This window comes from Patiria miniata, unplaced genomic scaffold (assembly GCF_015706575.1).
Source record: "Patiria miniata isolate m_02_andy unplaced genomic scaffold, ASM1570657v1 HiC_scaffold_9, whole genome shotgun sequence".
NCBI lineage: Eukaryota > Metazoa > Echinodermata > Asteroidea > Valvatida > Asterinidae > Patiria > Patiria miniata.
The window spans coordinates 11,824,852-11,847,724 of record NW_024037076.1 but is presented as its reverse complement, the minus strand read 5'-3'; the positions used below and the strand labels follow the sequence as shown (position 1 = coordinate 11,847,724).

The 22,873-nt window shown below is 41.4% G+C and overlaps 1 protein-coding gene across 1 annotated transcript in view; it reads left to right on the top strand.

Annotated features, from left to right (window-relative positions):
• Nucleotides 1-22,873, top strand: part of LOC119721074 (protein sidekick-1-like) — a 168,815-nt gene that overhangs the window by 114,340 nt on the left and 31,602 nt on the right. Inside the window, exon 22 of the mRNA XM_038190960.1 lies at nucleotides 7,792-7,915. Within this exon, the coding sequence (XP_038046888.1) occupies nucleotides 7,792-7,915 (124 nt within the window). The remainder of the gene's footprint in view (nucleotides 1-7,791; nucleotides 7,916-22,873) is intronic.

Genomic DNA, 22,873 nt, shown 5'->3' with positions numbered 1-22,873 from the left:
GAACGCATTTATGCCACCACTTTCAAGGTTCTATATCAATCCCTGTTATATACAACGCCTGAGTAAATCCCCGTCATCTGATTGGTGGGTCGTTGATCACATTGAATTATTCGTCTCAATCCACGGCTTGACCACATCGCAAAATAAGAAGTTCTATTTCACAGTAATAGCTTCGCCACGTCGTGCACTGAATCGGCGAAATATAGCAACCGTCGTGTCAACGCTTCGCCGAATTAAAAACAAACTACATGTACTAACGGAAAATTTCCAAGAATGCGTCTTTAGACACATCATATTGGAAATGGCCTTTTTTCACTGATTTCTTCAAAATGAAAGCTTGCCAGAAAGAATATTGTAGTCCCATTTAAACCAATTATGTTTTTCAACAATACCCTGTAATTACGTCAGTTACTTTATTGATAGCTGCAAATGATGGACTGTTTCTTTAAGTAAGCTCTCTGCCAGCCGAGTGGCAAAATGAGCCACCAAGCCAGTGACAGCCGCTCGCTCATTCTCCAAACTCGGCAAATGAAACCCACGCATCATGACCACTCATCAACTCCCAGGAGCAACCTTCCCTTGATTTGTGGTTTTCACAGCTTGAGGGCATCCACCGACAAAATGATCAGAGATGTTTATTTAACAATCTGGAAAAAAAAAGACCCTGTTTTTCCCCTCGTTTGAAGCGAGATACGGAAGCGAGACGTGGCCGTGTTTGTACTCAATCAACACAGCCCGTTTAACAGCTGCAGGTCATCAAAATGTAATGAATTTATGAGTCCGATTTCCTTTCATGTTTTCAACACGGAATTTGTTAAAGGCGTCTCTGAAGTACCACCGGAAGAATCCAGATCCCCCCCCCCCCTCGTGGTGGGGTTGTAATATTCAGATGAGTCCTGTAGTGGCCGGGACGTCCACTGGTGTTTCGTAAATATTAACCGGCGTTGAATCAAAAGGAGGTGACGTGTGTTTTCCGGAGTGAAAGTCGGCTGTTTCTTGCCCGGTGTACTGGAAGCTGTAGACTCTAGGGTATACAGCCGGTAGCACATGTGCATGTCGTTGGAGTCACCATAGCCCGTGGGCGATTGTCGGTTTTTCTGCAATTGTGGAAATGTTCATTCACTGTGTTGAACATTTACAGACCCATGTAAGGTTCTCCAATTCTGCAGTGCGCTGTGAATGCATCAATAGATTGCAGCTATGTTTACTTTTCTCATAGTTTGTGGTACATGTAGGTCAGGCTGATAGCAGGGCTGGCACAATTGCCATTGCAGTGTTAGCAATCTATTTTATCCCAGTTGTCCCTGTACTGTCCAAACTGTACTGCTGAAACCAGGCACAAGATTTGTCAGACTTTTGTCTGAAATCAGACTTTTGTCTGAAATCAGACTTTTTGAATCTGAAAGACATGTTTAGTATAGAAAGATATGCATCTTTCAGACATTTTATCAGTTGTCAGACTTGTTTTAATTAACAATCGCATCCCTGTGAAACTACCCAGCATTGTATCGTTTCATGGTTATATAAATACTGTGTAATCTGTTACAAGTCTTAATGGGTTAAATTCTAGATCAAATTGAAACGATGATCTTAAAATGCGTTCCCCATGCTATTTTTCGAGATTCTCTCCTGGAAACATATTTGTTTTTTCAATTGCTATTTCCTAGCAATATAAAAGTTGATCACTTTTGAATTAGACATTGAACAAAAAAAATCCACCGACATATTAGTTATTGAATTATTTCTTCACCAAATTCTTGAATAATTGGCTTCCAGACAATAATTCGGCTCTCGCAGGCCATTTCATTTGTGCGCAAAGTGAAAGCCCTTTTTTTCAGGGAACGCCCAAAATCGGAATAAAGTAGTTTTTCGTTAAAACAGAACCAAACAAAATCAAACATTGGTTAGGAAAAAATGTTTAAGTTTTTGATGAGCAAGGGGGTATGCAACTTTAAGTACAATTCGAGGCGTTTCGCGGTGGAACATACAACTTCGGAGAAGTTCGCGCATTCACGGTGCATTTTTGTGATGTCTCTTAAAAAAAAAGAGTAACATTTATAGACTCATCCGGCGATAGCCATCTTCTGAGGTGGCACCAGGCTTGCGCAAGAGGCGCTCAAGGTAGTACGCACGCACTCCAAACTCCTTTAAACAATAGAGTTACCAACATGCATGCGTGCCCTGTCTTTAAAAACCACTGCAGTGTCGGCCTCCATATCTGTGGTTGCTGGATTCCGCTGTAAGAACATGTATATGTGTCAGTTGTGAGTTGATCTTGACCTTAAATTGACTCTTCAAACGAGGAAATTATGATTTCCAAGTTTGTTTTCGTTCCTGTCTCCCTGTTATGTGAAGTCACCATCTCTTGAGAATATTTTCCACGCTTCCATTCTCACCCTGGGTGCCGCTCTGTAATTAAGTCCCGTATCCGTTCACTTCTGATGAAAACTGACCTCTTCAGATAAATCAGTCTCGCGGGTCACTCTGGGACCATCAATTACAGGCCTGTTAGGTCAAACTTGGGGTCAGCTATACTGGACCATAATTTAGAGGCTCGTGGGGTTAATTACGGACTAAACAATTTATGGTAATTAGAAAAATATTTCTGCTATTTAGAGGTACATAGGAACGTTTGGTTTCGTGCAAAAACAAAATTGCTCAAAATCTGCCGGTAAATAAGGGTGCATAACAACTAACTTGTTGAAGTTTCAGCTCAGTGCATAATGAACATTTTGGAAGAACTGAGAAAATGTATGTAAAATTGTATATAGCGCACGTATCTACCAACAATTAGGTACTCAAGGCGCTAATTGATATGAATTTATTTTAAAGTAACTGGAATCCATTGCTAACGCACGTAAAAACTCTGCCCGCGGGCACACTGACGTATTTATTGTTGAAAAACATACTTGGTTGAAAGATATCAAGGGGACTAAACTCCCTGTGAAATTATTCTTTCTGGCAAGCTGTCATTTTGAAGAAATAACAAAAGAAGGACTTTCCAACGGTTGGAAATTTCCGTTGGTTGTTCGTTTTCTTATTCGGTGAAGCGCGCACAAGCGTTAACACAATGCACACGGGGGCACAGTTGATACAATTCGTCGGAACAGTGCGTAACATTGCGTAGCTGCAATCGGCTTGGTGAGAACTTGTCTCGGACGCTGAATTCAGGCCCAATTCAAAACATGATCCAGCAACTTTTAATTTGAAGTTGAGATCCTAGAATGCTGTTTTTCTTGGAATATACAGCTGAAGCTGAGCTGAAACTGCATCAGGTTACTTATTCAGCACCCTTCTTTAGATTTTGAGCACTTTTGTTTCTTCAAATGAACAAAATGTACAAATTACAAATGATGGACTATACCTCTAAACCACCTTCAATGATTGTTTTCTGCCAAATAATACCATTTCAGGCAGAATAATTTCACAGTATATTTGGTACCAGTCCTATCTTCACTTTGAGCAAGGATGTTCTCATAAAATCAGTAGGTACATTTCCGGGTAATTACAGAAATTCATACGTGTTTTAAGGACGCTTGACTGTTGCTGCCATGCACACACACGTATTCTAACATGCCCTTCTCTTACAGAATGATGCTACACATTTGTGTTCATTCAGTTTAAAATTATTATGCAAACATTACACAGTTCGAGGGTGGAAAGTTGATATTAGCTCCTCAAGGTATCGGAAGTTGACAAACTAGTCCCCGAGGCGAACTTTTGGAATTAGTTTTTTTGTTATTTCGCCTCGCATTTCAACTCTGCCGGCTGATGATCCAATTCTGCTGGATATATGAGTATTTTGTGTATTGACTCAATGGTCCCTACTCACTCATGTGGACTTCCTCTGAGAAATCTGCGGGGTTTTCTCTCAACACCTAATACTGTCACTTCCTTCCTTGTCTTCTCTCAACAGAGTCTTTGCTTTGATGGTGATCGCAGTTTGCTTTTTCAGACATTCTTGGTTCAATTTGTAAAAATAAAATTAAAAAATAAAGCTGGCCACGATTTTGTCACTTCCCTTCACCTGTCTTGGGAAAATTTTGCTTCGTGAGAATTAATTGAAGGAGATCGCATTTAGCTTTTTAACGAAAAAGTTCGAGAATTTTGAAGCAATCACTCTGTGCACAATTCCTCATTCAGCGGTGATCAGGGGATATAGGATGTAAACTGAAATGCAATTTCTGTCACGCGCCGTGCACCCACGCAAAGAAACTAGGGATCTTTAGAAATGATGTGTAAACAGGATACGTTTGTGACTCGGAAAACTTGATAAGTTTTCTGATTTTAAGCAGATTTGGGAGTATTGCTTCTTTACCCTTTTCATCTGTACTCGCTGAAATTCCAATCACGAGCGGGCACTTTTTGACCTCTTTTGAGAGCCATGTGGACAGGACACACCACGTGAGCATGGTGGTACGTGCGCGCAATGGTGCACCCAGGAGTTGGTTTTGGGAGGGGCTAAAAATTTTCTTCAAATTTGGTAAAAAGTGAATTTAAAAAAAGAAATTTTGCCCAAAATTTTTGGCTGCAGAAAAAAATTTTGGGTTTTTTTTTTTTTAGGGGTGGCCTATTATGACGTTGGTGGCGCCATTTACACCCCTATTATACTACTCGAAAACTAAAAAAAAAATAAAAAAAAATAAAAAAAATGACGACCTCGGGGGGGGGGGGGGGGGGGGCTCAAGCCCCCGAGCCCCCCCTTGGGTGTGCAAACCAAAGTGTGCACAAACCAAAGTGGGCATGTTTATGGTATAAACGGAGGACACATATGTGCAACACCATCGATAAATCGAGGACAGAAACCAAATCAAAGACTCCTTGGTTGGAAAACGTGTACAAAACCAATAAGAGCTGTTGCGAAAAAGTTAAAGCAAAAGGGATGAGGAACAAAAGAAAATCCTCAATTTACACCATAAACAAACATGTCCGTCTTTGCATGAGCTTCAGTCATTGCAATAAAGTGTTTGAATGTCCCTCCCAGTGGTCTCCCCCAACTCTCCCTTTCTAACCACTGAGGGCGTACTAGTGCTCGGAGCCTACAGGTGTGCTCACAGTTTACACATGCGCTTTTTCCCACACGCTGGAGCTGATGCGAATTGTCTCGCAGCATCATTTGGTTTTTTTTGGCACGGATTCCAAATAGTAATGGTCACGTAATCTTTGCTGGCAAATTTGAGCATGGCTGGCAAATAGCAAAGCCGACGAAACGAGGCCCCAATCGACAGCACACTCGGCCTATTTCTATTTTTGCATGATGTTTCCAGTTTCCCAGTAGGCAGAAAGGTCGCGCCCTTCCCTCAGAACTCGCCTTGGGGAAAGGAAAATCATTCCTGTGTAAATAGCCAATGGCCATAAATCCGGCTTGGGATCAAGCTGAACCCAGCGCGACCTTTACGTCGTCAGGTCTACGCATGAGGCCGCCATCTTCATCCAATCCCCCCTCCCCGAACATTCATACCGTTTCACTGCACACCCGTTACGTGCGGAGCAGACGGTTTTGGTGATTCGGTCGACACCCCAGCCTGGGAATATACTTACCTAGACTGATCTGGGAGGTGATGACATGGAATCTTTCAATTGGGGCTTTTGAATTGAAATGTCAGCTTTGTATTACTCCCATTCATATTTGTCCTATTTTCTGCAACTTGGAAACTCAGACAACTCCAGTTTTTAGTCACTCGTCACGAAATGAATAAATGTCAAACAGTGCAGTGGTTTATGAAGAAAAATAAACCCTAGTTGCTTGTGCTGGCTATGACTCTTGTAGCTTTTTTTAGCACGATTTATCCTGTAATACAATTTAAAGAAACAGTTTGGAAAGTTTGTAAATATTAACAGATATTTAAAATCAAATTCCACAATTACTTCCAACTCGTGTCCGTCTATTTCTTGTAACAGTAGATTTATCCATTGACAGTGGAGGATGGTTCATGAATTAATGGGGTTCGCTGGACACTTTGAGGGTCCGATAGTGCAAAGGTTTATAAATCCAAAAGGTTTGATAGTCTTATCACACAAATTTTGTTACATCCGTGGATTCTTTGACTTAAGCCAACTTTTCATATGCGCATTTTCAGTCCGTATTTTTGTCCATTGTGTATTTATGCCCATTATAATTTTAATGGAGTGCTGTGGCCTCGTGGTCTGGAGCATTGAATTCGTGGTCTGCGGGTAATTCTGCGGGTTGTGGGTTCGAGTCCAGCCTGCGGCTATGGTGCATGTGCCCTTGGGCAAGGCACTTTGTCCATCATTGCTTCTCCCCACCCAGGAGTAAATGGGTACCTGTGAGGGCAGAGATGGTTATTGTGGTTGATTTTAGCTGCTTTGTGCCGAAATGGCAGCATCGAGCTGTATACTCCCCAGGGAGCTGAGATGGTATTTGGAATGTTTCATTGGCCTAGTGAGCTCTGTAAGTCTAGTTATTTATTATTTATTTATTATAACCTATAGGCTTTTCCATATCCCATAATTTAGAACTAGTTCCTAACATCAACGGTGGGATACTCGGGTGCCCGTTTCTGATGCACAGCCCGAATGATTCATTAAAAAATGGAGTGGAGTGTGACACATAGTTTTTTTTAACTGCTCTTGGTGTTTCTTGCTTATCGACAATTATCAACCATTTGCTTGTGCTGGACATGATTGTTGAAACATTTCCCCATAATTTATACAGTAACCAAAAAGTGAGCAAGATTGGAACTAACTTTCTCAAAATCTTCTACATCTGGGCAATTCCGTATAATCCAATTCTCTGTGTACCTTCAACCACATGGTGTACAAGGTCGTTAAGGTGGTGGTACCTTAACAGCTTGATCTGTAATTGTTTTCTACTCGTTAGATGTCACATATTAGTGAAGTACATGTATCATTCGTTTTTCCAACAGCAGTGCATTAAAGGGAATATACATCATTTGCTTTTGCTGTAATTTTCAGAAATGGATGGAATTGGGGGGTTGGAAATATATAGCAAATATAGTAACACTGAATTTTTTGAGGGTTTCGGTTCGAAAATGCTATAAAAACCAAGAAAAACAATCATTTTCCTGTAGTCTGGTTCCCTGACTCCATATAAAAAGAAACAGAGCAGTTTACATACATTGGAGAATTGTAAGGTCAGGGAACCAGTCTAGCTGGCTTGTACCCGTTCATAGGTTTGTAATCGATTGCAAACAAGTGCGATGGTCAATTGGGGCCAGTATTTGAAAAAAAAGCCAGTTGTTTCCAACGCTGATCGGCCGATCAGCGTTGGAAATTGATACAAAAATACCACTTTTCTTGAAAATGACAGTATACCAGGTGCCATGATTTTACAGGATGCTTTACACTGTCATTCACTAACAGTCCAGCAAGGTATTTCAAAATGTTTTGGTAGTTTAATTTTTTGATGTTTGCAAATGTTGTATCCCTTTAAAGTGTCTGACATGTACTGTACGTCAAAATTTACAGGACTGCCCATCTGCAACCAATAAGCATTAATAAATTACCGGGATCCTCCAAACTGGGCCTGAACATCGCACCACAAATCCTCCAAACTGGGCCTGAACATTGCACCACAAATTGCTTAGTCAGTGCAAATTGCCGAGTCCCTGTAAACTTTTCCTCCCGTTCCTTTCAATCGGCATTCAAAGAGCTTCGTCCACACCCTCTCAATATCCTCACCGATGACTCAATAAAGGGAATAATTAACAAACCATGTCTGCAAAACCAAAACAAAGTCACCGAGGAGGATCTCATTGCAATCAGAAACCTTGAACACCATCCTGTTTTTCCCATCCTCTTTCTCATTAGGATGTTCCTGAGGACGGTCGCCACGGCGCCGTCGACGGTTACGTGGTCACCTACCGCTCCCACAGCTCGCTGAGCCCACAGGAACTGGACATCCCAGGAGAGATCAACTTTGTGTTTCTGACAGGTACGTAGAGATTGCCTGGGGCAGTTTCATTCCTTTACTTTCAATGTTTGCACAGTTTGTTGTTCCAGCATTGCATTGGAGTCCTTTTCCAAATTACTACAACGGCCAGTTCAACGAGTGTTCTAAGACACAAGTCGCAATGTCAGTGACTTGGACTCTACTCGAGTCCCATTGGCTAAAGACTCGCACTCGCACTCGGACTCAGCCGTCGTGACTTGAACGTGATGCTGATTACTTGTGTGACTCGCAATTCACATTGTTTTAAAACAAAATCAAACTTTATCAAATTACTCATGACTCAGATTAGGACTTAAACTAAATGACTCGAGACTCGGACTCGACTCAAAGTGACTCGACTACAACACTGATACATATTTCTTGCCGATTTCATTGCATAGTGAATTTGTAAGGGTAAAGGCAAATGTCACAATAAAACATCAGTTGTTGATGTCTTGAAATTCACTTCGTTTTTGCTTTTGCGTGTAGTATGAACCCGCCCTAACCCTAACTCCCTAGGCATTTTTGCTAGGGTGAAACCTCAATCCTGCAAAATCCTCCAATAGTCTCCATGTAAAAATTGCATACAGCCTCAATCCTGCAAAATCCTCCGTTATTTCTTGAATGTGGTCCTTGGAGGGGTGACCACTGCCTCAATCTTGCAAAATCCTCCAGCAATCACTGTCAATATGTTGAGGCAGAGCCACATGACATCCTTGAGCAGTGTGGAGGATTTCAAGTATAATCTATGCCTAAATTTATGCATGGCCCAAGACCTTGACACAGTGCATCCTCCACATTTTTGCTATATAGCCTCAATCCCGCAAAATCCTCCATTTTGCAAAGAGCTTTTGGGGGGGGGGGGGGGAACAAGCCCCCCCCCCCTCGCGACGTCCATGTGCACTGTCTAGATATTCATGCATATTAACTTCTACAGCACATTTTATTTCAGGCTGGACTTTTATTTCAGGCTGGAATTGCCTTCAAAATTGTTTCACACAGTGATTCTTAAAAAGTCACTTTAGTGAGCTTTACCTTCTTATGCCAGCCCTCCATCGGTTTGATTTCACAGCTATATTCTCTAAATTGACTTTACAAAGAATTCCCATTATAAACTGTACAGAAAAAAGCTTCAGTTGTCTTCAGTGCATGATAAGACTAAAGTACTTCATTAGCAGGGCCAAGGATAACAGGCTGTTGTCAGTCAATACAGGGCCGGTTAATTACCCCAACCCCTGTCAAGATACTTCAGAAATCCAACAGGAGATTTTGGAGGATTGCTAAAACTAGATCCCAGTATCGATGGCTCTAAGTGCCTTTGAAAAGTGACAAAGACAGTTTGTGCTATCAGGCACCTGCAGAGTGCTTCCGTGGATTGTGCAGGATTCATGGAAGAAAAATTCCCAGGATATTAAGATTAAATGGGGAGTTCCTGAAATTAATGAAGGGGGGGGGGGAGGGGAGGGACTTGGGAAGGGTGAGAGGGGGTTGGGGAGGAACAGAGACATCTCTTAAACAGGGATCCAAATGTGGTCAGGGGGCGGGGGAAGCAATTGATCTTCCTAAAGGTGCCTTCTGGCAGTTAAATTCACAGTACATTTGTACAGTGTGGCACAAAGAAAATTGCTTTACAGAAGCCACCTTTGTTTCAACTTCTCGTATATGTCCTGCTAATCACCACCTGTCCTTCATTGTCTAAAAATACATTTGAAGCCTCTTCAAAAATAACTGTTACGATTTACAGAAAAGAGTCCGACTTGAATTCCACGCGAGTGCAACCAGGACTTAATAACCACGGTATGAGTATCTCCGTCTGAATCAAACACAGCATCAGGGCCCAATTTCATGGCGCTGTCAAGCACACAATTTTCCGTCTATTTCATGGAGACCGTAAGCAGTAAGCACAGCAAAAGCCCGCTTAATCCCAGAGGAAAAAGGTGCTTTAATCAGTGACGTAACAATAGAAACCTCCATACACACGCAACCGTTAGCACTTCCACGCTATGAAATAGTGCTTCAGGTTAGCACAATTTTCTGCTATAGTTGGTTGGTTCGGTCCCGTCATGACTGACAGCTCGTGACCTCAACAATAGTTCTCCATGAAGGACAATCTGTAGCAAGAGCTTGTACCTCAGACAGGGAACATCCAGCGAGAGCTTTGATTCTGTCGATCAGTCTTGTTCTGGGTTTTCCTCTCCTTCTGGGTCCCCTCTATCTTGCCCTGCAGTATCACTTTTTACAGGCAGTCACCTTTGCCGAGTTAGAGCGGTACGGTCTGTTCTTGACACGGGTATATTATTCTTGCGCTCGAACGGCGGGTACACGACCCTCGAACACTGCACTCGGAACAAGATCACACACGACCTACATGTATCCATCGGGGTTGTGCAAGAACAGTATACCCTCGTCAAGAACAGACTGCCCGAACTCGGCCCTTGTCTTCTTGAAATGTGATCAAAGTAGGAGAGACACTGGGCATTGACAACATCCAGTAAGCACAACAATAGCAAGCACAACTTTTCTGCTAACTGTTAAGCAGCACCATGTTATTGTGTGCTAACTTGACCATTTGAAACCTTCTCTGGGCCCTCTTTTCGATAAGAAGAGACATCACCATTTATCCAAGTACATGAAGTAACACCAAACACCGCTGATGCGATTGAGAGCACATAGATTGAAAGCGGACGACGGAATTGTCCACCTGTGCACACTCAATGAGCTTAAACGTTGACAGCCCTGTATTAAAGAATAGCTTCATCAAAGCCCCATAATTTATCTATTCCTGTTTGTTCCCGACTTCTTTTTGGAGCCGCTGCGCACATTTGTCATATTTCAGGCACTCGGGGAAAAAAAGTCGTCAAATTAAACCTGATAGTTTGTAGAAGTCCCTAAATAGGTACAATGTCTTCACGACTGCGTATTTGAATAATAAGTCACTGTTTGTACAAGTACTGAACGTGTTACGCCTTGAAACGCTTGCGCGAATATTGTCCCAGGGCGTATGGTGTGAATCCCTTCAGGACTCGGCAGGCACTGCCGGAAACAGACCCCCAGACTCAATTTATTTTGTCTGCAGTTTGACATTTTTTTGGCAGGACGCAGCTCTGCAAATCTTCAGACGTCTTCAGCATTTTAGTGCTTTAATGTCAAGTTCTAGCGTTATAGGTTACAGGGACTGTTAACATTTTACTTTAAGATTTTAACGAACAGATTGTGTCACCAACAGCTCCAGACCCTCTCTTAAAGATCTTTGCCAACAACATTTTTAGTCCATGAAAGGGTTTCTTTTGAAGAAAAAAATTACAGATCGAGCCATCAGCTCTAGTCTTGTGTATTCTTTGGGGAATTATTTTGTCTAATTTAGGGCATTTCATTTTGCACTCAGAGTCAATTTATAGAAAGATGTCAAAACAGAGGAGAAATTATTTCAAATTTCATTCTCGTTCAGTCTTCTTTCAGTGCGAGGTATTCACATAAATCTTTGATACTTTCAAATAAAGCATTGATGGACAAAGACAGCAAACAAGCAAAACAGACTCCTAGCCAAATGCAAGATGCACATTGTAGAACTCATTGGTAGCACGTGCTGAAATTGTGGTTCTTTGTTTGTGAGTATTTGACAACTTCTGTAAAATCTTTTAAAGATTGGCCAAAAATGCCTCCAATAACTATAAACTTTTTTAGGCCAGGAAATTATTCTTCCCAAGGCCCCCTACGCCCTTTCCTCTTTACAGGTCTAGTTCCTGTAGCAAGGTGATGGGAAACCCAATCATTATAGAGACACAACCTTGGATGAGAACCCGACCACCCAATTTTTTTTTTAGCCCAAAATAGCTTGATAGTTTCCCTTCTTAATATAGAGGGAACAGTAGGACCTTTTACAGTGTGAAAATTGGAAGTTTTTAAGTGTCTTATCCTTCCATTAGATCTTGATTGGTGTTTGTTACATTGAAGTCCTTTTATTGGACGGATGCTTTATTTAGAATAACGTAAATCAAGCTGTAGTATGAGCGCATGACGGTACAGCTGGCTTGTCTAGAAGTCTTTGCATCAAAAACCCTGAGCACAAAAACAAAAAATGTCCGTGGAAATTAATTTCTAGTTCTTCAATTTTTCAAAACCATGCTCTTCTGAAAACCAGGTAGCAGTAGAGTTAAACTTGACAGACCACTGCCTGATGACAAATATATTGGCTCCGTCCGCAAAAACAAATAGAGAGGCTTTTTACCACTAAAGCCTGGTTCATACTTCATGCGAATGCAAAGTGAATTTGACGTCATGAAACATTCGCTGTGAAATTCGCCCGAGTTGAAAAATGTTCAATTTTTACGAATTTGCAGCGCGAATACTTGCCATGACGTCACAAATTCGCGTTCGCTTTCGCTTTTGCACCGAGTATGAACCGGGCTTTGTACTGGTTCGCAAGCGTATACCACAAAGTATGCATGGCTAATTATATTCTGAATGTGTACAAAGCTACCCCATCTTCGGGTGAGCATCGGGTGTCATCGGCAGTCATTGGCAATACTTTTTGAATGTCTCTCCCAGTGGTCCCCCCAAACTCACCCGCGCTTACACAGGCATAGAAGTGGGGTACTTCCTTTGTTCTCGTGTACTAAAATCTTGCAATGTCGCACACTAATTTCAAAATGCTCTTATTTTAACCAGAATTAATTTCCTGGGCTGAAATTCGGACTTAATATCCCTTTTCTAAAACTCTTCCATTTGCGACACATCAACCCACCTTGGAAATTCCTAGTTTTTGAGTAAAATCCATACATCTTTTTCGTGAAAAACTTATGGGGTACCAAAATGGTACCCCGCAAGTCTGTGGGCATTCCTTGTGGGGTACCTCCCATTGTAGGTAGTGTTATACGTTCTCCCTTGCTTACCGTTGAGAGGGTACTTGTGCATGGGGTCCATAAGTGGATTCTCTTTTTTTACCCCATGGAGCAGTATGTGAGAGATTGTTATTAGGGTTTTGTGCATTTCACTAAAACTAGGTCGGATGACTTGGCATGTACACATGTCTGACACAAAAGAGGATTCCCTCCAGATTCGCGAACATTACAGATAAATTTCCGGATTCATGTGCATGACCTGGAGTCAGTTTATACATTTTAAAGCGAAAACATAAAACTTGGGTTTAGGGAGGAGGGCGTTTGGCATTCTGCCAAATGGGCACAGCAGGATGGCTCAACCAATCAGGTTGCACCTAGGAATTATGGGGTCCGGTTGGCCCATCCTGTGTGGGAGCAGGAAGGGAGAAGGCGGCGTCAGGGATCAATGGAAGTGGTTTTCTTGAGGGGGAGGGAGAAGGGGTTATAGCCATTTTCCCTTCCAAACATTATTACAAAATAGCATATAAACTATAATTGTGTGGTTTTTTTAAAAGATTTTCGACTAGCCAACTTTTGGTATATCTAATAAACAGGTCAGAAACAGTTTTTAAAGAATTATTTTGAAAGGTTTTGTAGGGTCTCTTACTGATTGAAGCAACGAACATTTGCAGTAAGCCTTTCTTGGTCCTGTTAGAAAGTGAATAAAGGAGCCAGGACTTCATGTTTTTCTCTAAACTTTCTCAGATGTGAGTGATAATTGCCCTTTATATCCAAAAGTTAGGAAAATACTCAAATAAGCATCATTCTACCAAGTTAGGGTCCAAAGTGTGACCACTTTTTTTGCCCCTGTTACCTCTGAACTTCTTTAATTTGCCGCTCAACTATTATTAAAAATCAGTTAGAATTATAATTATAATCACTCTTGGGGAAGAATGCATTAAGGAGTGCAACATTTATAAAAATGGGGTGTCATCAACATAGGGCTGGATAGCTCAGTTGGTAGGGTACTGTGCCAGTATGGTTTACCAGAGATTGCAGGTTCAGACCCTGCTCCAGTCAATTTCTTTGTTCAACTTTCAATTTAATCATAGATACTTAGATTTATAACGGATTGAGTCTCCTTTCAGAGGGGAAAAAATTCACCATTCCCCAGAATTCCTGGTGTGCTGTATGAGTCCTTTTTCCACTAGCATAACAATCTGGGCGGGGAAGTCTTCATTTAAAAACCTCCTGTTATCAGTTAATTAAACAAGGCCAAGTCCTGGGTTTACTGAAGATCTTGACGATTATCTGGGCTAAATCTAATCTGGGTAAGCTGGAAGTGTCTTGTTAGCGGTTAAGAAGGCTGGTCCAAGCACAGGTGCCATGGTCACATCAACCAATTTGCCTGTAAAATGTAGCTAGGGATAGTTTAATTGAGTTGATAATCTCCCATATTACAGGTGTATTTGTGATGGATTAAGATGGCCTGTATAGTTTGTCCTCAGCACTGGAAATTTTGAACAGTGACATTGATCATGCAGAATTTGAAACAGTGATTGCCGGTCTAACTATGTTGGTAGTCGCCAGTTTTGACAGTATCTACACACACAGAACGAGAGGCCTTCAACCCATTATCAATTGTATTACATTTTATTAACTCCTCAATGAGGAGTAATTACAAGTATGAGGAGTAACAGACAGGGCGGTTTTGGGCAGTAAAAGGGCCAATTTGTTAAACCATACATGCCGTGTGGTCAGACATCACAATCGCTGTCGGTACAATGCTGTAGACCTGACAAATGGCAGCCAGACTGCGTACAAAACTATAATTGGCCTTTTCCCATCTGGCAAATTACATGACCTTAAAATAATCTAACCTTGGTAGTTTGGTATAACTTGTACTGAAATGGCAGCTGGATTTTTTTTTCTTTTTTGTTTCAAATTTCACCAGTGTTTGACATGAATAAATTCAGTGCAGGCTGCTGCTTTAATACCACTGACTAACAAAATTAATATCCGGATAGGATATGAAACATTCATGTACTCCCTTATCTCATAAATTCTTTTTTTTTTTGGTGTGTGGTCTCAGAGGCGAGCCTAGCGTCCTCTTCGTACCTATCTGACTGACTTACTGACTGACTCCCTCACTCCCCCCCCCCCCCCGACCAACTCCCCGACTGACCGATTGTTACTTGTAACTTAGATTGGTTGTATGCTAGTGAAGGGAACCGATCAGTGCTATTGTATAGGATCACTGCCTGGTAGAATGCCATGGTTCAGTAGTTACGGTGTTTGACTCATGTACGATGTACGTGGGTTCTAACCCTGCCAGGAACAAGGTGTTTGTGGCCTTGGGCAAGACACTTAACTACACGTACAATTGCCTCTCTCCACCCAGGAGTATGAATGGGTACCTGTGATGTTAGAGGACCGAGTGTGCGCTGATATCAGCTGCCGCGTGGTCTCGTGGCCTGATGAACGGGGTCGGGGGAATAATTGTATTAAAACGCTTTGAGATTTTTTCTATATTTAAATTGACCACGTAATGTCAGTGAATAGGCTAAATCTGGCCCATTGTGTAGACTAGATGCAGGAGCAACGAAACCGGGAGGGCTGGGGGAACACTCCCCCCCCCCCCCCCCCCCCGATTTTCCCAGGCCGACAAAAGTGTCCCTCTCGCAGTTATAAATGTGCCCCCTCGAGATGAAAACAAAACTGCCCCTTAAAAGCACAAGTACCCCTCTCACATTAACAAGATTGTGCACAAGTTTTCGAAATAGAAAACTAACCCTCGAAAGCACAAATACCCCTCTCGCAATAAAAAAATTGTGCCCCTCTCGAGATGGAAAATTAGCCCCTAAAAATAATAGTGCCCTTCACGCGAATAAAATTGTCACTGAACTGGCCATCAAAAGCAACAGTGCCCCTCTCGCGATAAAACAAAAATGGTCTTGCTACATAACTATAGGTAAAAGAAACACAAAGAGCAAGATGGAAAACATATTCATAATTTGTTCCTCATCATGTAGGTTTATGGCGAAATGAACGGGATCAAATTGTTTTCCTCCACTTTCACACTGACGGAAGGTGCCCCTTGTTCTGAGCAAGTGCCCCTTTTTGGTGTTCCCCCCCCCACCCCCCTCAGTTTGAAAAGCTTTCCGCCGCCCCTGACCAGATGCATGACAAAATTTCCAGTGAATCGCCATACTGAATTATCGAGTAGAATTGTTTGCTCTTGGGACAAACTTCGCTGGACTTTCCTTGTCGTGTTTTCTTGTCATATGATATTACCCAGGGGTGGCATGACAATCACAGGCTGTTGTTGAGTTTCTTCTCACTCACAAGATGATTGTGCATGACTGATCGTCCGTGGGATGCAAGCTGTCAGGGAAACGCGACCTCTTTGTGTCATGAAGATGAGCGGAGCCCAATGATTGAGGATTTCTCTCCTAAAGACTTGGATAGGCAGGGCTTTATGCGTAACACGTGTGGAGGATATGAAATCTTCGCGGCATTAGAAGCACAGTGAGGGATAACTACTTCATCTGAAGAGATCTGTCTAAGGCTGTGAGAATCCTTCCTTCTCAGCTCGCTAATTGCATTTTCCTTACAAAGATAGACATGTTATTGCTGTGAACGTCTTTAAGTGTATACTGGACTTGTGGTCAGTGTCCCTTTCTGAATCAATGCACTCCTTGAGAGTTCGAGAGCAGGCTAGCCTGGCTTGCCTGGCTATGCCTGGCTTAAAGGCACTTGGGATCATTTGCAATTAACTGCCAGAGAAGTACCTAACGATTTAATTACAGAAACCTTGCTCAAAGTGAAGATAGGACTGGTATCAAATTCCCTGTGAAATTGTCTTCCTGAAATGATATCATCTGAAAGAAAACTAACATTGAAGGTGGTTTCAAAGTTGGGTACCTACGGGCACTTTTTTTAAAAAGTACGTTAGCAACATAGAGCTATATTAAATTACTAGAGCAGTGACTCATGTACAAAGTGATGCCTGCTGGGCGTATCCATGTTTGTGCACAAACCTATGGAGAACGCAAAACTGTGTACGGCTTTTTGTGTGGCTATTTGCATATCTGCGTTTGTATTCTATACCGGTGCGTTTTCGAAGCCGTACACTTAAAAAATCGAAATGCACAATCAGTTAATGAGCATTTCATTTTGCTTTGCGCAAACAACGCAAACAGGTGTGCGTATCCGCTGCAGATGACTTTTGCCACAACGTTTTTTAACCGTCATAACACGCTGAAGTTGTTTGCGTGTGTTGTACTTGCGCGTTGCATTTAGAGTACACTTTCAAAATTCACTCAGTCGGTTATTTTATTATGTTCTGCAAATACGCACATATACACGCAGGACGGCTTCAAAGTATCTTCACACGTAAGAATGAGGAGTTAGCACTCTAGTAATTTAATGTAGCTCTATGGGTAGCACTGGAATCCAGTTATGAGACCCAACCATTTTTGCATACGTTTCCTCTGTTTTCTCGAAATATATATGAGCCACTGAGCTCAAACTTCTACAGGTCAATACGGGCGATTCACAATAGTGCGCCTCCAAGAGTTTGCAACGCGTTGGCCAATCACAATCACAGATTTTGCGCATTGTGATTGGCCAACGCGTTGCAAACTCTTGGAGGTGCGCTATTGTGAATCACCCGTATTGTAAGGTACCCTACTGAAGATTTTGAGCAATTTTGTTGCTTCAAACCAGTAGGCACAAAGTAATGATCCTATGTATGTTTTACCAACATGTGCTTATATTAAGTCAGGCGTTAACTAGTGAAATTGCACATACATGTACTTGGTCCATAAGTGTGAGGACTACACATGAGTAGTCCCATGGTACTATGGGGAGCAAAGACGCTGTGGGGACTAAAGACGCTATGGGGACAGCAGAAAGTCCCCATAACTCGGTCCTAATTTCCCTAACAATAGAAAACTTCCCTATAACAAGGTACTGGCCGTGGCACACAGATCAATCCCTTCTGTCACAGTAGTGACCTTTCCATACATTGGCCTGTCATAACAAGGCCACACTCTCATATCCTCATCATACGGGTTTTAATCTTTTGGTCTTAACCCAAAAAAAGCTCCCAGTTGAGTAATAAGGAAGCGTAGGATTAGCTAACTAGATTATATCTGGTCTGGAGGGTGTCACAGACTCCTATGGGGTTTAATATTAGGTTTATGTCCAAGGCTATGACCTCCCAGTCAAGTTTCATATCAGTTAATTAAGAGATCGGTGATGTGTTTGATTCTGTGTTTTAAGTAGCACCAACATGCAGGGACATAGCGAATGGGAAGGGGGGGGGGAGGGTTTGAAACGTGAGATGAGGGGTTTGGAGTTGTTATGTGGAAGAGTACCACCTATTGTGCTATAGTGTCCAAGATCGTTCAGCCCATTCAGTGGAATCCACTGGTCTCCCATGGGGCCCAGTAAAGAGAAGACAATGTGAAGAAATTTCAGTTTTAGATGTGGGAGGACAACCAGAGAAGAACATTCTGAGGAAATCCCACAGAATCAAGTACCGGTAGGCACTGAAAACCCAATCCACACAATGGCTCAGGCAGGAATCGAACCCGGGTCATAGTGGTGGAAGGCAAGGAAAGTACAGCTATGTCTACCTGACTCCCCTCCATGGCTCCTCCATTATATATCCAATGGAGTCCAGCCGCACCCAGCCCCTCCCCCCATCCACCATACACACCAATTTTTTTTTTATTTGCGATGACCAGCTGACTGACAAATTTGTTGTCACGCACCCCCCAATCAAATGAGACTTGCAAGGCCAACAAGATCTTGATTCTAGGGCTTTAGTTTAAAGCAGGAATTAACCATGTTATCTCTTAGGGGTCACTGTGGGATTCTCTGAGGTTCAAATCTGATAATCCTTAATATTACGGCCCTCCTCCCTAAGTCTTGGATCAGACCCTGGTCAGACATCACTGTCATGGAGCTTACACAGAGCTCTGGAATATTTTACCACCCCTCTACTTTAAGCAGACAGGTCTTAATTGGTTGACAGGTGTTACCTGGCCTCAGTCCTGACAAATTAATGTCAGGTGTAGAATCAGGTAAACACTATCTTGGAAGAAAAACTTGGGGTGAATAATTTTTTGGAGAATGATCATGATGATGCTGAGATTTGTTCATTTTGTAGAATGGCTTCTTGTTTTTTCCCATTTGGATTCTGAAGATTTGTCTCGGCATAGTTACATGTAGTTTTCAGGACTTTCAAGAAAAAAAACAACAGGTTTAAGGCTGAAAATTACTTTCTTTTTAAGGATATGTTTCTGAAGTGGGGTTGGCACTGGCCCTTTTCTGGTAAACCCCAGGATAACCAAGATGACACTTATATTATCCATACCAATCCAATGCAAACCGAGCCGAAAGTAACCCACAGTAAAATTAACGCTCAGTAAATGTAACCATCCGTAAACTTTACCCATGGTAAACGTAACCCTCAGTAAACGTAACCCTTGGTATTAAAACGTATAGCCCTCAGTAAACATAGCTCTCTGTAAACTTTACCATCTGCCACCTTTACCCTTGGTAAATTTTACCAAGGTGCTTGGTTACTTTTTTGGCAACCTGCTGTCCCATGAAGGTTGACAGGCTCAGTTTACGAAGACAAAACATCTTCTGCTGAAAGAACATCTCTGAAATGCCCTGCATGGAAGAGCTGCACATTCATGCAGAGTGCATACAAGGTTCGACCGCACCAGCTTATCGCACCTGTGCCGAGCTTATAACTCATCACCCAAGCCCTGTCACTGACTGTCAAACTGCGTTTCTTTGTTGTGACAGCTATGACAAAAAATTTGATGGACCGTAATTAAAACAAATGCATCGTTTCCTGACGGTGGTATCAAAACGATGATGCATTACATCATACAAAATTATCAAATGCCGTATTTAGACAGGTCAGGCAATGTAAGGGTGAATCCGAATAACTTAAAGAGGTTGTGGAATGCTCGAAGACATTTCCGTCATTTTTCGGGTATATGTAGCCTAAGGTGTGATGAAATAAAAACGACTATTGTTTCTGTCATAAAATGAGTACAAAAGGTACTTTTGAGAGCTGTTTTTCAAGTCCTGTCATGCCTGTTTCGACCCGAACGTGCAATTTGTGTAAAAGTCGTCGTTGCGGGCAGCAAACAAAACACAGTAAATCGTGACGTAATAAACAGGACTCCCGATGCAGAGTAGCATAAACGAGTCCTGTTTATTACGTCACGATTTACTGTGTTTGTTTGCTGCCCGCAATGACAACTTTTACACAAATTGCACGTTCGGGTCGAAACAGGACCTGAAAAATAGCTCTCAAAAGTACCCTTTGTACTCATTTCATGACAGAAACAATAGTCGTTTTTATTTCATCACACCTTAGGCTACATATACCCAAAAAATGACGGAAATGTCTTCGAGCATTCCACAACCTCTTTAAAGTTTTGGCTGTCAATAACACACCCTTATGGCAGCAGCAAAATCCATTTCATTTAGCAGTGTTATAGTCGAGTCCATCACAAGTCCAGTCACAATTAACAGGGGATGAAAGACTGATGTTGTCACAGATTATTTCACGATTCACATTTTTATGTGAGTTAAAATCAAACATGAAATTCACTTCCTGGTGGTAAACCAGTAAAACAATTTTTAAAAAGGAACAGTTACCACATTTCACTATCAAAAGCACTACAAAGCACAGTACTTAAAGGGAATATACAACATTTGCAAACATCGAAAAATAAAACTATCAAGTTTTTACAAAATATCTTACTAGGATGTTGGTAAATGACCTCTAAAGCATCCTGTAAAACTATGGCACCTGGAAAAACCTAACTATTTTTCAACTACTGCTCCAAATTTACCTTTTTTTGAGTCCCACTTGCAATTGGTTACATGTTCATGAACGGGTACAGGCCAGCTAGGCTGGTTCCCTTACCTTACAATTTTCCAGCATCTATAAATTGATCCATTTTATCTTTGGTGGACTCAGGGAACCAGACTACTTGAACATTTTTGTGTTTCTTGGTTTTTCCAGAATTTTCGAACGCAAAACTTCAAACATGTCAGTGTAACAATATTTGACCTATTATACTAACCCCTCAAATAGTTCATTTCTGAAAATTACAGCAAAAGCCAATGATGTACATTCCCTTTAACTCCCCCCCCCCCTGTTGATTTGCTTTACCACTATTGTTTGAATATTTGTTGCTTGACTTGAATTTGAATAATCTGTTACTTGACTTGAGACTGGAGGACTTGTGAGGACTTGTGACAATTTATGAGGACATGTGTTGACTTCTGCCGGACTTGTAAAGGACTTGTGAGGACATGTGATAGACTTGTGAGAACACGTGATGGACTTGTGAGGTTTTTGATGAGTATAGCAATGTCCCATAGACGAATGTGTTGGCACTGACCATAGGCAAGCAATTCGGGTGCAGCCTGACTTCTTCCAACACTCACTAGCTTGGACACATTTCTAATGCTACTGCCAGAATAAAATAGAAAGTGAGGATTACTTAACCATTTTCATTTTTAAACGCTTGTCGAAAACTTCCCCACTCCCCAGTCCGTGGAAAACAGAGGCTCAGGATTAGGAGATCTGTCGTTGGACTTCCTCTGAGCAATTGTTTGTTATCTTCCCACTGGCTACTCACTCCAAACTCAAAATAATAACATGCCTACAAAAACCCAGCGCAATGTTTGCAAGAGCCCCTGGATATGCACCATTACAGACCCAAATCTTGTTAACAAAGGCACTTCCTTTTAATGGTCAAGGGAGAAGGGCATGTGTACTGTGAGGGCAGATATACTTCGTGAAATTGGAAAAAAAAGAAAGGACTGATTAAAGCGTTCCGAATTTAAACCGTGACAATTGAAGAGATCCTGGTCCGTGGCAACCAGCCAAGAAAATTGAGCGTGAGAAAGACAGAGAGTTAGGAAAAATGGAATGCGGTAAAACTTATCTTTTAACTTCAATCCTCAGGGATTAAAAAATCGCAGCGATTCCGCCATCCGTTCATGTTAAGGCGGAGTGCGAATGGATGAAGTAATTCTCTCACAGGAAGTTGTTGATCATGTGGTTTTTCACCCTTCTATTTTCTTCCCTAACCCTATCCCTTTGTTTTTTGTTGCTACACTTTTCAACTTTGTGACTCTGTTGTATTTTTTGTGCGTATTACAACCAATACTCATGTCTCCTGTAGTCACGGAGTGTCTTATCTCAGGAAGTAATATACTGTACTGTTGATTTTTCTATCTTTAGTTCTTTTTATCTTTTTTTTTGGTATCGTTTTTTGCAAGTGGCTATATTTAAGTGGGAGATACATGTGTAATAGTCAAAAGGCGAAATGGTACATGTGAAGATCTTTGCAGCTAAATCAGCTGACAGACACTCTTACTTGACTGTTAGACACAGTGTCTGTGAGTAAAATATAAATTACGTATTACTTGGAAAAACCTTTCAAACCATAACTCCATATACTGGACTGTAGATATTTTTTTTTTATCTCTAGTTCTTTTTTTTCCGCAGTTGGAAAAAAAAAGAAAAAAAAAGAAAAGAACTAGAGATAAAAAAATATCAACAGTACAGTATATGGAGATATACTAATTAAATAAAAAACTATAAATTACGTATTACTTGGGAAAAACCTTTCAAACCATAACTCCATATACATGTACTGTCCTGTTGATTTTTTGTTTATTTCTAGTTCTTTTTGTTTTTTGTTTTTGTTTTGTAAGTGGTTCTGTTAGTGTGAGATAAAACGACATGGACATCAGTCAAAGGTGTAATGATACATGCGTAAATCTAGCTAAATGAACTGACAGACTCTCTTATTTGTTAGTTAGACAAAGTGCCTTTGAGTAAAATGTAAATGGCGTAGTACTTTGAAAAATCTTTTAACCATAACTCATTTTTGGCAAATCTTTTGGTAACTTTCCTGAATCCTCCAAAATCTACCAATATCCTCCACAGCCAATGGCACGTTTTATGTACTTCAACATTCAAGTTAATTAAACTCCATGCAAAGTACATGTAACGGTTACATGTAACAGTCCCTCCATCAATCTTGGAAAGTACTTGTAGTCATGGATTTTGCTGCATCTAAGATCA